At 37.4% G+C, this 16,464-nt stretch overlaps 2 protein-coding genes across 2 annotated transcripts in view; both read right to left on the reverse strand.

Moving 5' to 3' along the window:
* Positions 1-44: 44 nt before the first annotated feature.
* On the reverse strand, positions 45-3,848 carry LOC134791768 (uncharacterized). The gene is made up of 4 exons (XM_063762921.1): positions 3,608-3,848; positions 1,914-2,086; positions 900-1,013; positions 45-184 (listed from the first exon to the last, which is right to left on the reverse strand). Exons 1-4 carry the CDS (start codon positions 3,675-3,677, stop codon positions 122-124), a joined length of 420 nt encoding a protein of 139 aa, XP_063618991.1. The 5' UTR covers positions 3,678-3,848; the 3' UTR covers positions 45-121.
* Positions 3,849-15,721: 11,873 nt separating this feature from the next.
* The window catches only part of LOC134791716 (uncharacterized), a 498,190-nt gene continuing 497,447 nt past the window's right edge, over positions 15,722-16,464 (reverse strand). Inside the window, exon 5 of the transcript XR_010144311.1 lies at positions 15,722-15,734. The gene's annotated coding sequence lies outside the window, so the exon portion shown is untranslated. The remainder of the gene's footprint in view (positions 15,735-16,464) is intronic.

The raw sequence follows: 16,464 nt of genomic DNA on the forward strand, positions 1-16,464 counted from the left end.
TTTTATTTACAGATTAACTTATTAGTTTCGAATAGGTAGGTAGGTATTTTAAAATATATTAGCAAGTAATACTTTTCATAATTAATAACTAATAACCAATTAAAGCTATTTAAGTAGGTATTCAGTCAACCACCTCGTAGAAAACGCGTGCCTTCCTAACGTCCGCCCCCTCCATGGTAATTGTCTGTAAAATAAAATAAGTTAAAATTATGGTGCTTGTTTAACCCTAGAACCCACGGACGTGAAATTGAATTCTAAAATTAAAACCTCTAGGTCGTTTTTTGGCTGACAAATTTCGATCTTTGGATCCATGGATCCAAAATACAAGACCTTTGACTTTGCTTGCATGTTTTCCTGACTAGAACCGAATCATTACAACTATTGAGCGCCAATGGGGTTTGAATTCACGACCTTGCCTGTTTATAGTATCAAATAAATCGATAAAAACAACTGATGTAATGGCTCCTTTACACGATGGGCCAGCGCCAGCCACTCCAAGGGACGCATTTATGCGTTAGAGGGAGCAAGTGATATTGCTATCTCATTCTACAGCATGGCTGCGTCCCTTGGAGTGGCCGGCGCTGGCCCATTGTGTAGAGGAGCCATAAAATTCTTTAGAGCAGTGTTTTTCAAACTGTGGGTCTTGACCCCCTTGGGGGCAACGAAGCCTCTGCCAGCCTTTAAACAATACATAAGCGAAACAATTTGCTCGTACTAAGGGGTCGCGTCATGAAAAAGTTTGAAAAACACTGCTTTAGAGCATTATTAGAGCAAATTTTTACCAGACACAAATAGCTTACAGAAATTGTTGACGAGATTGACAGAGAATAAAATTGCCAGTCAAAAACTAGCGCAGAAAACTTGCCTATGTAGATAATTAATATAATAACTACAAGTACCATTACAGCTGATCGTTCGAAGAATTCCCTCTTGAAGTTTGCAATTGTTCCGTTCGGCTTTCTGATTCTTTGTTTCAGCACGTTGTCTCCTTCTAACGTGAATGTCATGTATGCCTGCAAATCATGTAAAATATCTCTTTACTAACCCGTCTTTTTTTGCTCTCAAGATTTTAAAATAGAATAGTCAGAAAATTAAAGATTTAAAACAAAATCTGCGTTACTTTGCTTATTAATATTTATCGTAAGTATACGATTTTTAGGGTTCCGTACCCAAAGGGTAAAACGGGACCCTATTACTAAGACTCCGCTGTCCGTCCGTCCGTCCGTCGGTCACCAGGCTGTATCTCACGAACCGTGATAGTTAGACAGTTGAAATTTTCACAGATGATGTATTTCTGTTGCCGCTATAACAACAAATACTAAAAACAGAATAAAATAAAGATTTAAGTGGGGCTCCCATACAACAAACGTGATTTTTGACCGAAGTTAAGCAACGTCGGGCGGGGTCAGTACTTGGATGGGTGACCGTTTTTTTTGCCGTTTTTTGCATTATGGTACGGAACCCTTCGTGCGCGAGTCCGACTCGCACTTGCCCGTTTTTTTTTATCTAATGTTTTATACATTGTACAATTTTATACATTTTGTTATTATGCATTTCGCACGTTATAAAAACGGAACCTAATATAAGGTGGTGGTACTGGTGCTTGACGCGGTCCCAGTAGGTACATGTCATTTTGAAACTTAAGTCATTGTCAATAGAGGTGACAGCAGGCTGTCATCTATTGGGCATTAGCATGTCGAGCACTAGTACCACCACCTTAATACAAAATTATTCAAATTGAGATTATATCTTCTGAGCAATATATATATATATATGTATTTTGTAATTACGCATTTCGCACGTTATAATAACGGAACCTAATATAATACAAAATTATTCAAATTGAAATTATATCTTCTGAGCAATATATTATACAGTATTATAAGTTTGTATGTATACGTTCTATTATTTACCCCTTTAACACCGTCAACTCTCCTGACCTCCTGTTCCACACCCAGCGGGAATAGATATTTCAAGTGACCATTATCCGCCAGGACCTCCAGTTGTAAGGTCTGTGCGTCCAACATGGTGTAGCACCACGTCGGCGCGTTCGAGCAGAGCATCTTCTTGTACTGTTCAGGAGCATCTAAAAAATGGCACTTTACAGTTTTTTTGTGCAACAAGAGAGCAAAGTACGTTGTTGCTTCGAGTCATAGACTAGGAATCCTCTAGCTCTAGACGGAGCTTAGAGCAATTATTTTATGAAACCGATGCTGCCAAAAATACAGGGGTGCGGGGGACTATTAGGTGAGCGAGTCCCGTGCCGTGATTGGTCCGTTCAAAGACACGGGCGTCACACAAAGACACTTTGACTCGAAAATGGAGTAAAACTACCGTATAATTTGTGGCAGAGGGGGTAGCGCTACTATGCTCAGTCTGTCTGGATGTCTTGTCTGTGCTTCGAGTGCTATAAACTTCGAGCAACACCGGCTTCCGACACATCGGAAGGGAGGGGCCCAAGCGATATCTCACAGTACAAATCTTTCTGCCATTTTTCGCGGGGGGAAAGGTGCACACAGTCGCACTTCTCACACACTTACATACAAAATCCAATCTGTAATGACGACACAAATACATAGAAAATGACACACGTCAAAGACAAATCTTGCAAACCTCGATCTCTTTGTGTGTACGGACGAGTGACAAGTGTCACAACACGCACACTAACACATTTTCGTTGAAGTATGTTATTGTATTCTGAGAGATGAGAAGTCGGATTTGTCGCTCGACCGATCCGCAATTTGTACTGAGCGAGCAAAATCGATAAATCCAACAATTACATGAGACTAAAATATAATAATTGTGTTTGAATGTAATTAAACGTATGATATGTAAAAAAAATATTACATGTGAAATGTAACACTTTCTTTTTGTAAATTTGATGTCCCTGACCTCTTTTTATAACAAAAAACCGAGCAAACAGGCATTTTTGTGCAGCAGTGTTCACGCACGCGTCTGGACTCGGTCTAGTGAAAAATCCAAGTGCAACTAGTTTTATTACCCGCGCTAGATTAGATTGACGCGCTAATCTTGTACCTCGGCAGAGGGGAAATAGTGCGAATGCCGCCTCCCTTCCGTGTTGCTCGAAGGCTATAAATCATGATTCATGACTTTCAAGAGCAAGCGAAATACCTATTCTATAAGTAGAATCAGGTACATCAGAGAGCCTATCGCGGACTAAAGTACTCTTGCATATTAGAGCGATAGAGAGGCAGATAAAGAACGAATAGAACGATGTTCGTTTTTTCGATAGTGCCTCAGATTTCACCTCAGCAGTTCTTACTACATAAGATATGTGTATTAGATAGAAAATTCTAGTTTAGGATTGGAAGCTAACTCGATATCCCCGAGTCCCCGATACCCGAAGACCCGAAATCCCGGTGTCGAGGAATTCAGGAATCCATTCTCCGAATCTCGAGATCCGATCTTAATGTATAAACATTTATATGTAAGTACTGTTTTACACAAAAATACAATCTTCCACAAAACTACGAAACTTACACTATTAAAATTCACACGTGACAAAAACCGGTTACATATATACAAACACTACGCTCGCATAATATTTACAAATAGTATATCTTGCATTAAAATCTACGACACTCACTTGATTCCTTAAAAAAATCGTCTAAATTTGAACCACCAGTTCTTCTGAATTTTTTTCCAGAAAACGACATATTCGTTCAACATTTACTATAAATATATTGTCATTTAATGTAAAGATGACCACTTGATATCCGAAAACGATACCGAATGGGATGATAACCGGTATTATGTGTTTCGCTGTTCTTGCCGTGTTGTGATAAGATTGGAAGGAAAATGCGGAGTCACGATTCGCAAGCAAATATGAAGTACGAGGCCTTATTTACTTTTGTGTTTATGTCATATGACGTGTGTACCTGGATCATTTTGTATTTTGTTGTAATTTTTAGGGTTCCGTACCTCAAAAGGAAAAAACGGAACCCTTATAGGATCACTCGTGCGTCTGTCTGTCTGTCTGTCTGTCTGTCTGTCTGTCTGTCTGTCTGTCTGTCTGTCTGTCTGTCTGTCTGTCTGTCTGTCTGTCCGTCTGTCAAGTTGAAATTTGGTACACATATGTAAGTTTGTGACCCGAATACGGACATGTAACGTAAACAAATGAATTTTAAACATGGGGGCCACTTTTGGGGGGTAAATGCAAAAATGAAAAAAAAAAATTTCAAACTATATCATGTTACATATCAAATGAAAGAGCTTATTGTAAGGATTTCAAATAATTTTTTTTTATAATTTTCGAATCAACAGTTTAGAAGTTATTCAAGAAAATAGGCAAAAAATGACCATTCCCCCCCCCCCTTATCTCCGAAACTACTAGGTCTAAAATTTTGAAAAAAATACATAAAATAGGTCTATACCTATAGATGACAGGAAAACCTATTAGAAATGTACAGTCAAGCGTGAGTCGGACTTAATTACAGTTTTTAATCCGACCCCTACGGATTTTTTAAAGAGATTTCACTCACGTTTCACATAAAATATACATTGTTAACAGTGCCGGATTACTTAGAGTAGTAGTTTTCTTAGATAATAATAATAATAATAATGATGGTGATAATTTTCTGATAAGATAATCATTTTAAATATTTAACGGTCTTACCTACTTACGAGTAATTGTAAGGTCAAATTAAAAATAATGTTTAAAAAAATGTTAAATTGAGAGCTAGCTTAAAGTTTTTTGTACTCGTCGACTTTAATGGTTGAATTAATAAAGACTTTGTAACCAATAAGCAAAACAAGCACGTGCTTAGGGCACCACGTTCAGGAGGGGCACCAAAATGCCAGGTTGAAAAAGGTGAACAAATTTTAAAATTAGGGACAGACACATCGTTTTTACCACACGATTTTTTTTAGCTGTCCAAAAGCTAATTTGCAAAAATAATGGCGCGTAATTCTTTGGGAAACAATCGGTAGCAGTAGAAGAGTCGTGATTACATGCATAGATTCGATTTCAACCCACTCTTTTGCGGTTCGGCGTTAGGTCTTATGCGAGGCCTTCTGCCTTAATTACACTTGGGCGTGGATCCAAATCCAAGCTTTCCTCTTTCGCAGCTAGGCCTACTGCCTTTCTCACACTTCGCCAATTCAATTCCAAGCTCTGCTTTCTTGCATATTTTATGCATGAAAACAACCTCGAATATCGAAGCCTAAGAAATATCGAGCCCTATGCGAAGCTAGGCTGATAGAAAACTGTCCCATCCCTTCTCTGTATGAAATCCTGGATTCGCGCCTGGTTGGAACTAAAAGTAAAATTGCGTTTGTATATCGAAAAACTTTCGCGCTCGCTTCGCTCGCGTTTTCAATAACTTTATAAGGTATGATAAAGGTGACATTCGGGTGGCGACTGCAGCAACATTACTCTGTTGCAACGTTACTGCTGCAGTACTGTCAACTTCCGTGATAAAATGATGTGACTGATTTCCATACTAAAAGTAAAAATTTACAACTGTCTATCATATTGCGTTTTTATATCAAAAAATTTCCGCGCTCACTTCGCTCGCGTTTCTATTACTTTCTAAGCTATGATAAAGGTGACATTCGGGTGGCGACTGCAACAGCATTAGGTACTCTGTTGCAACATTACTGCTGCGGCACTGTCAATTTTCGTGATAAAATGATGTGACTGATTTCCATTCTCAGCTGTAACGCGGCAATGAACTTCTCTCAATTTACCAAAAAATCAATGTAATCTTGATGACCCGAGGGAGAGGGGGCACCTAGAAATCCTTAGGGCATCAACATATCTTAATCCGGCACTGATTGTTAAAAATTGTGTAATATACGGAACCCTTGGAACGCGAGTCCGACTCGCACTTGGCCGGTTTTTTTTAATCTAATACCTTTAAACGAGCAATTCTTGTTTATTTATATATACACCGTGTTTTTTTTGATTTCCGTTAATTTCAAGGGTGCATTCCTGAGCTTAAATCAAGTAACTTTCTCAAAGACACCGATGTTCTAATTAAGTCCATTTCGTAGATAATCCATAATTTATTTTTTTCCTATAAGGCCTCTACAAGCATGTACACTTGCCTTAGGGCCGGCTTACATATTGATTAGTGTTTAGAATGAGTTCATACATTTGCCACTAAACTTAAGTACAATCTCGGTCGATTGATGTACGATATGTCACAGATTTCAATTGTTTGGTTGAGTTAAATGTAATGCCCGTGTTACAACAACGCTATATGCTACATTTAATTACTTTTTAAACAAAAAAAAAAAACAAAAAAGAAAACAAAAAATTAACTATGCCATTTAGTTCTTATAAACGTACTTAACTATACCCCGAAGTTAACGGAATTCAATAAAAACACGGTGTATATTTCGGGGACCTCGGAAACGGTTCTAACGATTTCGATGCGTCACGATTATTTAGCAGTGGCGCTAGTGTGCACGTTGATGGGCTCTTAAGATTTTCAGGGGTGAAAAATCGATCTAGCTAGGTCTTCTCTCTGAGAAAACGCGTATTTTTGAGTTTTTATATGTTTTCCGAGCAAAGCTCCGTCTCCCAGATATTAATAATAGTCTGCCCAATAATGGCATAAAGGTCAAATTCAAAATCAAAGGATATTGAAGATTGTCAAATTGTGAGAAAACTGAGGATTGGAGGATTGGAAAGGTTCAAAATGAGATATGTCACAGTCAGTGATTGTGTCAGTGTCAGTGACAGTTGTACCAAAAATGATTGGCCGAAAAGTTATTTACTATTACCAAAGACATATGTAACTATTACCAAATTACCAAAAATAATAGATAGTATAGAGGGGTCCTGTCATTGTAAATTTTGTAGTCACTGTAAATTCACGAGAGGGAGAGGGAGAGGGAGAGGGAGAGGGGAGAGGGAGAGGGGAGAGGGAGAGGGAGAGGGAGAGGGAGAGGGAGAGGGAGAGGGAGAGGGAGAGGGAGAGGGAGAGGGAGAGGGAGAGGGAGAGGGAGAGGGAGAGGGAAGGAGAGGAGAGGGAGAGGGAGAGGGAGGAGGGGAGAGGGAGAGGGGAGAGGGAGAGGAGAGGGAGAGGGAGAGGGGAGAGGGGAGAGGGAGAGGGAGAGGAGAGGGAGAGGGAGAGGGAGAGGGAGAGGGAGAGGGAGAGGGAGAGGGGAGGAGAGGGAGAGGGAGAGGGAGAGGGAGAGGGAGAGGGAGAGGGAGAGGGAGAGGGAGAGGGAGAGGGAGAGGGAGAGGGAGAGGGAGAGGAGAGGGAGAGGGAGAGGGAGAGGGAGAGGGAGAGGGAGAGGGAGAGGGAGAGGGAGAGGGAGAGGGAGGGAGAGAGGGAGAGGGAGAGGGAGAGGGAGAGGGAGAGGGAGAGGGGAGGAGGGAGAGGGAGAGGGAGAGGGAGAGGGAGAGGAGAGGGAGAGGGAGAGGGAGAGGGAGAGGGAGAGGGAGAGGGAGAGGGAGAGGGAGAGGGAGAGGGAGAGGGAGAGGAGAGGGGAGAGGGAGAGGGAGAGGAGAGGGAGAGGGAGAGGGAGAGGGAGAGGGAGAGGGAGAGGGAGAGGGAGAGAGGAGGGGAGAGGAGAGAGGGAGAGGGAGAGGGAGAGGGAGAGGGAGAGGGAGAGGGAGAGGAGAGGGAGAGGGAGAGGAGAGAGGGAGAGGGAGAGGGAGAGGGGAGAGGGAGAGGGAGACGGGAGAGGGAGAAATATATATACCTTATAATAAAAAAGGAAAGTACCCGAAATGGTCCTCACCTCAGCATGTTGCTGGCGGCTGCTAGCAGATAAGCTGATGCTAGTGGAGCTCGGGCTTAATACAACATAAGACACGCTGTTTTGGTCATCGGACTCGTCTCGATGAGCACTTAGGACTCTTAGGAGAGTTACTACTCTCCCAAGATAGAGCTGATGCTGAACCCTGGCTGTACCTAAAGGAACTCAGGTTTGTTGCAACATAGGCACACGCTGTTTTGGTCATCCGACTCGTCTTGATGAGCACTTAGGAGAGTAGTACCCAAGATAGAGCTGATGCTGAACGCTGTTATGGTCATCTCTCGTCGCGTCAAACTGCTGTCAAGAAAATTTCATATCTTGCAGCAAATGGGCCGCTGCCGATCAAGACTCGAGTGACGATAACGCCGATGTGGCTACCACTTTTCGAGTTGACTACGGATTTGCCGTGTAATAATTTTCTTGTACTTTGAACATTAAGATATCCTGCTTATTAATCGAAAAATGAAATATGTACCTATACTTATGCGCCACGGCGACAATTATTATTTGCAATTTGTTTGTTCACATGCGTTATGTCCAGGATACTTGTGTTAATCTAAGAATAAAATAATTATCATTCAACGTTGTAGTTTTATTTTGTAACTTTTTCCTGATCCAGACTTTCTCGTCGCTCAGCGACAATATGTTTTCGAATTCCGTAGATTCATTTCCAATGTGCTCGATAGTCGTGTGAGGCACGAAATCTGTGAAGTAATGAAATTACTTGAAAAAAAAACAAAAGTGAGAGAGAGAACAAAAAAGAAAGCAATCCTAAACGCAATGTGGGATTGCCAGAGAACATGACATGATTTTTTACTTCGTAATCTAAATAAGGATCCCTAATAACCGAATATTAAAATGGACATTCGACTTTATCCATTGTAATCGCAGATAGTATCTCGGTAGATCAATGCAGTCGGCATGCCAGATACCTGGTTATTGTCACTGCTTGTCACGGTGGCGGTGCTGAATTGGGCCAATACAGACTGGTAAACAACCTAATACTTTATATTATATAGGTACTTCGGTATACAGGGTGTAATCGTTAAGTGTAGCCAGGCGATAATTCAGTAAATATAACAGATATCAGAAAACTTCAAATTGATATCGAAAGTGCGTTACCCAATGAGTAAAATTACATTAATAACTTTTTTAAATAAAAGCAGAAATATCCCAAACTTTAACTTCAAACCTTCCCATACATTTAGTACGACGACTCACCCCTCAAAGAATGCCGTCGGTGTCGTAAGAGATAAAACTGCTTGAGATTCATTATTTGCGATAGTGAACTGTAATAAAATAATAAAACTACCGTTATTGAAATAATAAATCTAACATTTAACTTATTTTTTAAGGAAGTACATTTTTTGTTTACAGTAGTTGCTTGAAGTGACGCCCTTCTTGTGCAATACATTGACGGACTCTCTTAAATGTTTCTAAATGAACTTTTCTTAAAATTTACGTTGTGATTAAAAATAAATGTTAGATTTATTATTTCATAAACGGTAGTTTTATTATTTTATTACAGTTTATTATCGCAAATAATGAATCTCAAGCACTTTTATCTCTAGGGGTGAGTCGTCGTACTAAATGTATGGGAGGGTTTGAAGTTAATGTTTGGGATATTTATACGTTTATTTAAAAAAAGTTATTAATGTAATTTTACTCATTGGGTAACGCACTTTCGATATCAATTTGAAGTTTTCTGATATCTGTTATATTTACGGAATTATCGCCTGGCCACACTTAACGATTACACCCTGTATACCTATATTTGACAGTAACAATAACAAATAATAATTTGCTATCGCTATACAGCGCGGGAATGCTGCCTGCGTGATGGGCACCTTGCCGAGGGGCCTAGGCAGGTAGGTATAGGGGTTTTTGTTTTTAAGTTACCTAGGTTTGGTTTTAGTTATGTTTTATTTTATAAGTATCTCCTAATATATTTTTGTATATATATACATAAATTCTACTCTGTTACACAACTGAAATAAAGTTGTGATGAAAAATAAAAGACAGATGTTAAACAATCGACGTCTCTAGTTAGCTAGAAAAAAATTTTTTTATGACATTTACATGTTTAACAAGCACGTGAGTTACAATTTATGTAACACATATTCAGTTAGTCTATCTAGTAGCCACTTTACTTGAAATCTACCTAAAATTCTACGTCGTGTAGTGGGGCAAATTTTTACACACTACACAGTTTATGACAAAATAACGCGAAGTCATAACTTCGATCATGATCGAGAAATGGCTATCGTTGTGCATACAAAACATGAGGATTTAATTTTTTTTATCAGACGATTGGTTTGAAATAAAAATACCTTCGAATGACGACACACCAACAAGCAGGAGTATCGTGAAGTAACGGTGGTCGCGCAATTTCGTTATAAATACTGGTATTTACGAAACGTAATTTAAAGCAATACGAGAACACAATAAAATTAAGTTAAATACCTAAAGGTATTCGTGTCAATCCTATGTAGGTACAGTCAGCAGACGTTTTGGATTTTTAATGTTTTTATTTTAGTAAGAAAACTAAATTAATTCTTAAATTTCACAATTCATATCGAGACATAATTAACTTTTATTCGGTGCAGTGTTAAGATAATATCATATTTGAAGGCAATAGTCACTCATTGAAGTGAGATTATATTCGTAAATAAAAATTGTTTTTAATAGGTACCTAGCCTTAAAAACTAGCACAGCCGCTATTTCAAGTTTTAAAAGCGATAATTGAACGTTTATATTGCCCTGAGTATAAAATCGTAAATTAAACAGTAGGTGGCACATATAAACCTTCAAGTGCGGATTTTATTTTAATTTACGCCTTTAAATAAACTATTCTGCTCGCAATCGACTGCAGGTCGCACAAATATGCAAATATCTTGCGAAACCCGCGGCAATATATCGTATCTACATACGAGTATGATATTGTTTATGTCCACATACCTAAATGTAACTTGTCTAAAACACTAGTGTGTTGCAATGAAAGTAGTCCAGTTTAGTAACTAGGTACTTGTTTCCTTAACACAGGACATTCACGCACGCTTGAGACATACAACGTCATATAACTATTTTCATACTTACATACATTCTATCGCTATATACATTAGCAGGTAGTACAAAGTCCAGCTAAAATACTAATAATCGCTGAATATATATTAAAGTTACATCAATAGGCTAAGCTACTTTAACCTAATACAGTTCTCGGTTTATTATCGGTTTTAGAGACACCCAGTTTATGACATTATGATAAGATATATATCTAACCAACAACTTTACTAAGTTATCTTTATCGCTAAAGTAATCCACTTTTAATTTCTTCTTCAGAATTGACAACGACATACTATCAAAATGAATCATGCAATGGTGACACCACACTTTGCTTAGGGCAAAATACGTAATGCTCACCCCACCCTTTCATCAGTTTCGACGCTAAAATACATACGTCTACAATTGGTAACAAAATTTTGTTTAATATTAACTTTATTACAATGTACTTGGATCTATTATCTTTCGAGTTTCGAGTGATTTGATAGATATGCGTTCTGCATTGACATTAAGTAGCTTAATGAACCATTAGACTGTAAAGTAGTAGTTAATCATAGTAATGCAAAGATAGCTGGAAGCTAATATGAGTTCATGTTAGGCTTAACAGAGTTACGTATAAATGCTATGACTTGTCATTGAAACATTTGGTTTGGCCAAGCCTTAACTGAAATAGATTACGAATAGATAAGTGTAACAAGCACTTTAATACGTTCATGCAAATGTTAACTATATATTCTGCATTTTGTCAATTTTATCTTGAATCGCAGTCGGTTCAAGCGGATGCAATTTTGTTAAATAATTTAAATATGTTGATTCGTATGTCATTATTTTGTTGATAAGGTAAACGTACTGGTGCTCGACGCGGTCCCAGTACATGTCATCTTGAAACTTAAGTATTGTCAATAGAGTTGACAGCAAGGTGTCATCTATTGGCTATCGGGCATTAGCATGTCGAGCACTAGTAGGTACGTTTACCTTACCTATTAATAACTTAAATTTTTATTTGCGAAAAAGTAAAGACAAAATAAAAATCGAATAGTTATTTAAATACGAACCGTTGTACTCACTTAAATATCTACTGATTGTTACTCAAAACCATAATAAAACTACTAGGCAAAATTTTTTCAGGCTTCAGCCGAAATAGTATTAAATTTTGACCTCCTGAGTGACTCATGTCATGCGTGCATTTTAATTGCCAATAATTACGTATTTTTGTAAAGGCTGAGCCCTAACCTACTCCCCTGGGCCAGACCACGACCTTACTCAAGAAATCTCGGCGAACCACTTTCAAAAACCACTCAGTTATAAACTTTAAAATGTATCAATTGATACGTAACTCTGTAATTTATTAGATGACAGTGGCAGTTTGGACAATAAAGGTGACACCAATATGAAAATGGTGCTTTAAATTTTAAATGGTAGTTAGTTACAAATATTTGTAAGTTAAACTGAAATAAATAGATGTGATATTAAATGAAAAGTGACCAAGCTCTCCATGGCCGAGGCTGGATTAGAACTGGCGTCTTCAACTTCCTCGGCTAACGCCAATGGAGATGGAGTTGTTGTTGCAATTTCCTATGCTTTTTTTTTTAATACGAGACTGGAAGTTTCGAGCTGAAATCGGACGGATCATTTTGTGATCATTTTCGTGTTTCATTTTGGCTAGACCGGCAGGACAAGTTTCTTACATTAGCTAAACATTTTAAGAATGAGTCAAGTTTAACTTACAATACGGTAAGAATGCTATTGTTGAATCATTTGGAAATGTTCAACAGGATGTCTGTAATACCAGCTAAGTGAATGTAACGACCAAAAACAGTGGGTTTCGGTTGTTACATTTATTTAGTGACTCATGATTGAGTTGTTACATGTTTCCTCTGTCTGCCTTGAAAAGTTGAAACGAAACAAAAACATTGTTTATATTCAACAAGATTTTTTTATGTCAAATAATTAAATTTGTAATGTGGTGCATATATTTATTTTATTTTAATGTATATTATGGCCCAGGCTACTTTACCGCACTAGTGAGGTAATTAGCACTTTACGTGCCTATGTCAAAAAATTGAAGAGCCATATGTACCTACTGTAAAATGTTGTACGATACACGTGTGAAACAATAAATAATATACAATACCCATGTAATAAGTAAGTATAATTTTATCACATAGGTATGTAAATATAAATAGTTACAATTTTCCGAATGGAAACCTAGTTAGCACTTTCAGCAGAGTTTTTCTCACAACAAGCACCCTACCATTCATTATGGAGTTAGGATTCTCAACAATGGCTATTATTCTAGTCATTATTATTCTAAATCGTTATTTAAATTTCCCATCCCAAACCTTACGTTTAGCGGCTGTGACTTTTGAAATAGTTGGATAACTCACATAGATAGTGTAAGTGGAGCGTTGTGCAAAAAACAGGTGTCTTGGCTGGTTTAAGACGGCTAGACTGAACGCCCAAGTGACGGTTATCCCAGCAAAATAATATCTCGGTCAACGAGATGGCCTACCGCGAAAATCGTAAATCTAACTTATGCTTGTCTATCTCAAGAATAAGCAAGAGTGGTGGATGGCAGATATTTTTCAATTTACAACTTTCGCGGTAGGCCCTCGGTACTTATTTATTCAGAGGGTTTAATTTCTTTTCGTTGTCTTGTTTTTTGACAAAAAATGTGGACGGAGTGGAACTATTTTAATTTTTCTCGAGAAAATTATAATCTACAGCTTTTCACAGCTAGAAAGACATTCAATATCACTCAATTTTTTTTTGATATAAGACAAAAATAGAACTTATTTACGTATAACTTGATCCATGTCCACGATCAATAAATCTGCGTGTTTCCGTTCCAATTACCTAAGTACGAGCTTTTTAAAGCTTCAAGCTTCAAGGCAAGCCATCTTTGTCAGTAAAAAAACTAAAAAAAACAGGTATAATTCAAAGTTTGTACGGAAAATCGAATTTGTCTCCGTTTTCTACTGTTAATAATGCTTTCGCGACACTTTTTCGCATGTTGTCTTGCAATAGTAGATTGTTAACTAAGGGTTGAAAGGCACCTATTTCTGTCGAGGTAGTTTGTCCCAATAGTCCGAGACGGAAATGGTGCCTTTCACCCGAGTTAAACACTCTACTTTTCATATCGAATGCGAGGAAACCAAACAAGACACGGCAATTTCGCAAAATCAGTAATTGAAGTACCTACCTAATAGACCTACGGCCATGATTTTTTTCCTTAGGACTTACTTGCAACCGGAGGCTACATGTGTGAAGATAATAAACCCCTAGCGAAAATCATTTAGATTGCAATATTTACGAAAACACACATTTTTTAACAAACTGCAGTACTTACCTAATTTTATTATTTTTTGTTCATTATAGTATGAAAATCAGCGGGATTGCCTCTTACTTTTTAATTTTATACTTTTTCGTTCTAAAACCCGCAACAGACTACCGGACTGCACCGCGACCTTGGTGCGCCGCACCACGTAATAACATAATAAAAGTATTTTAAATATTAAATAACAATTTAAATAATAATATAAGAAATTTTTATCCTGTATTTTACTTTATTTTCATGAATATAGTGCTAAATAACTTTAAAAACCAATTTAATATCGTACAAACGTTTAACTGTGGCGTCTGTGGCTGTATAAGATTCTGCCTTTGCTCATTTACGCAAGTGTAAGGTTTAAAAAAATATTTTTGGTGTATTCCTTTTGATCCCGCCTTATGAAATGGAGTAAATAGAATTCAACGAAAGAAATCAAGAATAATTTGTTTTTAACAATTTACTTAAATCATTTTTTATAAAAAAAGGATCAACGTGGGATTAGTAAAATTAAACAATTACCAATTGTTCCAGGCGAGGAAATAAAGACACTATTTTTCCATTTTGTTTCCACCCAGTTGTTCGTGGGACGGGGACGCAGAGGAGTACACCACTTTTCTGCGCTAGAGCATAAACGTATCACTTTCTGCGCACCTTTTAGAACAACAACGACCCACTTTCAGAGCATGAGATATGAAAAGGTGATTTTAGTGTGTTCGCATCTTGCAACTGTAAGAAAAAATTACTATTCGATTTTGGATTGAATAGCAAGTAGGAGTACATATCTATTTGTGACATAATTAATTAGCATAGTATCTTTGTTGTGCTTGTATCCAATTATAATTGATGATTATATTACAATATTGATTGGGCCCACCAAAGTGGTTATCTGGAGAAATACATTTCTTGAGAGTAAGTAATAATTAATGCCTATTTACTTATCCTAAAAACTTTTATTGAGTTTAATCATCATCACTTTCCGTTTTAATGTGCCATCGTATAACTTAGTACCGTGTATACAACTCTTTGTTCAATTACATTTACCACAATATATACTGGCCACTAAAATTTGGTAGCCGTCAATTTAAAAATAAATAATTTTATTTTTTTAGTGGCTATTTCTTGAGTTTTTCGTCGATGACAGCCAGTTATCGCTGCAGTCTAACTAATAACTAAAAATAATCAAAAAAGGTTATATGTAGATACGTAAACTATAATCTGTCAAGCCGTTTCCGTAAGTAGAAAAAAACGGAAAATTAAAAATGTTGGCGCGAAGGATTATCGTCCCATAGAAAATTTGAATTTCGCGCCTTTTCTACTGACAAACTTGTTTGACCAGCTATAAATTTTTTTTGTCTATAATTGGAACCTTCTTAGGTATAAACTGCCAAACTATAGACGGTCAAGCAAATCTTGTCAGTAGAAAAAGGCGCGAAATTCAAATTCTCTATGGGACGATATCCCTTCGCGCCTGCATTTTTCAAATTTGCCGCCTTTTTCTACTGACAAGATCTGCTTGACCCAGTATAGTTTTAATCAATGGCCATTCATCTTCTGCGTACGTATTTACCTTGAACGATATTTTGTTTGCGTTATCTATGCAAAATCGGTCCTAATACATCACGTTTTGTCACTTTTAAAACAGATATTCAGATAATGAATATAAATAATCTGTAATAGAAAAAAACCGACTTCAGAAAATAGTTTGAAATGCCATTTAAATGCAATGATTTTTTATACAAGATACGTCATACACTAACATATCAAGCGAAAAAAATACACACCTTGTATAACACATCTTGTATAAAAAATCATTGTTTAAATGATTTACAATCATAGTTCATAGTACATCTCATAACAATTACAATTAGCCACAATTAGCTCCAAGACGTTAATACTTGAGGAGTTAATTCCGGTCTTCAATGTTTTTGATTTGTTGATGAAAATACTAAAATGACTAGGCACTTAAGTATATATCCTACTCGTATGCCTATAAGATTTGAGGAGTTCCCTCGATTCCTCATAGATTCCATCAACATAACAGGATTTTGACAGAAATGAGAACAATCTGTGCCTGTCTACATTTCAATCGTTTTTTTTTTCAAATGGTTGATAAATTACGGAGTTCTGAGATTATTGGATTGAATTTTAAAGGCAAACATACCGCAGAAACTTTTAACGTCCAGGGATTTAAAACATTAAGTATATGAAAGGACACTAACTAATTAGTAAAGTAAATAAAAGAACCCCAGAGTCACCGCTACCGGCTCTCACGTTTCAATGGGTTCATTACCATGTTACACATAAAGTATTACATGTTTGTATCCGATACAATAACACAC

The sequence above is a fragment of the Cydia splendana genome, chromosome 6, assembly GCF_910591565.1.
Source record: "Cydia splendana chromosome 6, ilCydSple1.2, whole genome shotgun sequence".
NCBI classification, from domain to species: Eukaryota; Metazoa; Arthropoda; class Insecta; order Lepidoptera; family Tortricidae; genus Cydia; species Cydia splendana.

Coding starts and splice junctions, on each gene's coding strand:
- LOC134791768 (XM_063762921.1), bottom strand. CDS start 3,677: ATGTCGTTTTCTGGAAAAAAATTCAGAAGAACTGGTGGTTCAAATTTA. Junction 1,014..1,913: donor GAGTTGACGGTGTTAAAGGG/GTAAATAATAGA, acceptor CATGATTTGCAG/GCATACATGACATTCACGTT. Junction 185..899: donor TCGAACGATCAGCTGTAATG/GTACTTGTAGTT, acceptor TTTATTTTACAG/ACAATTACCATGGAGGGGGC.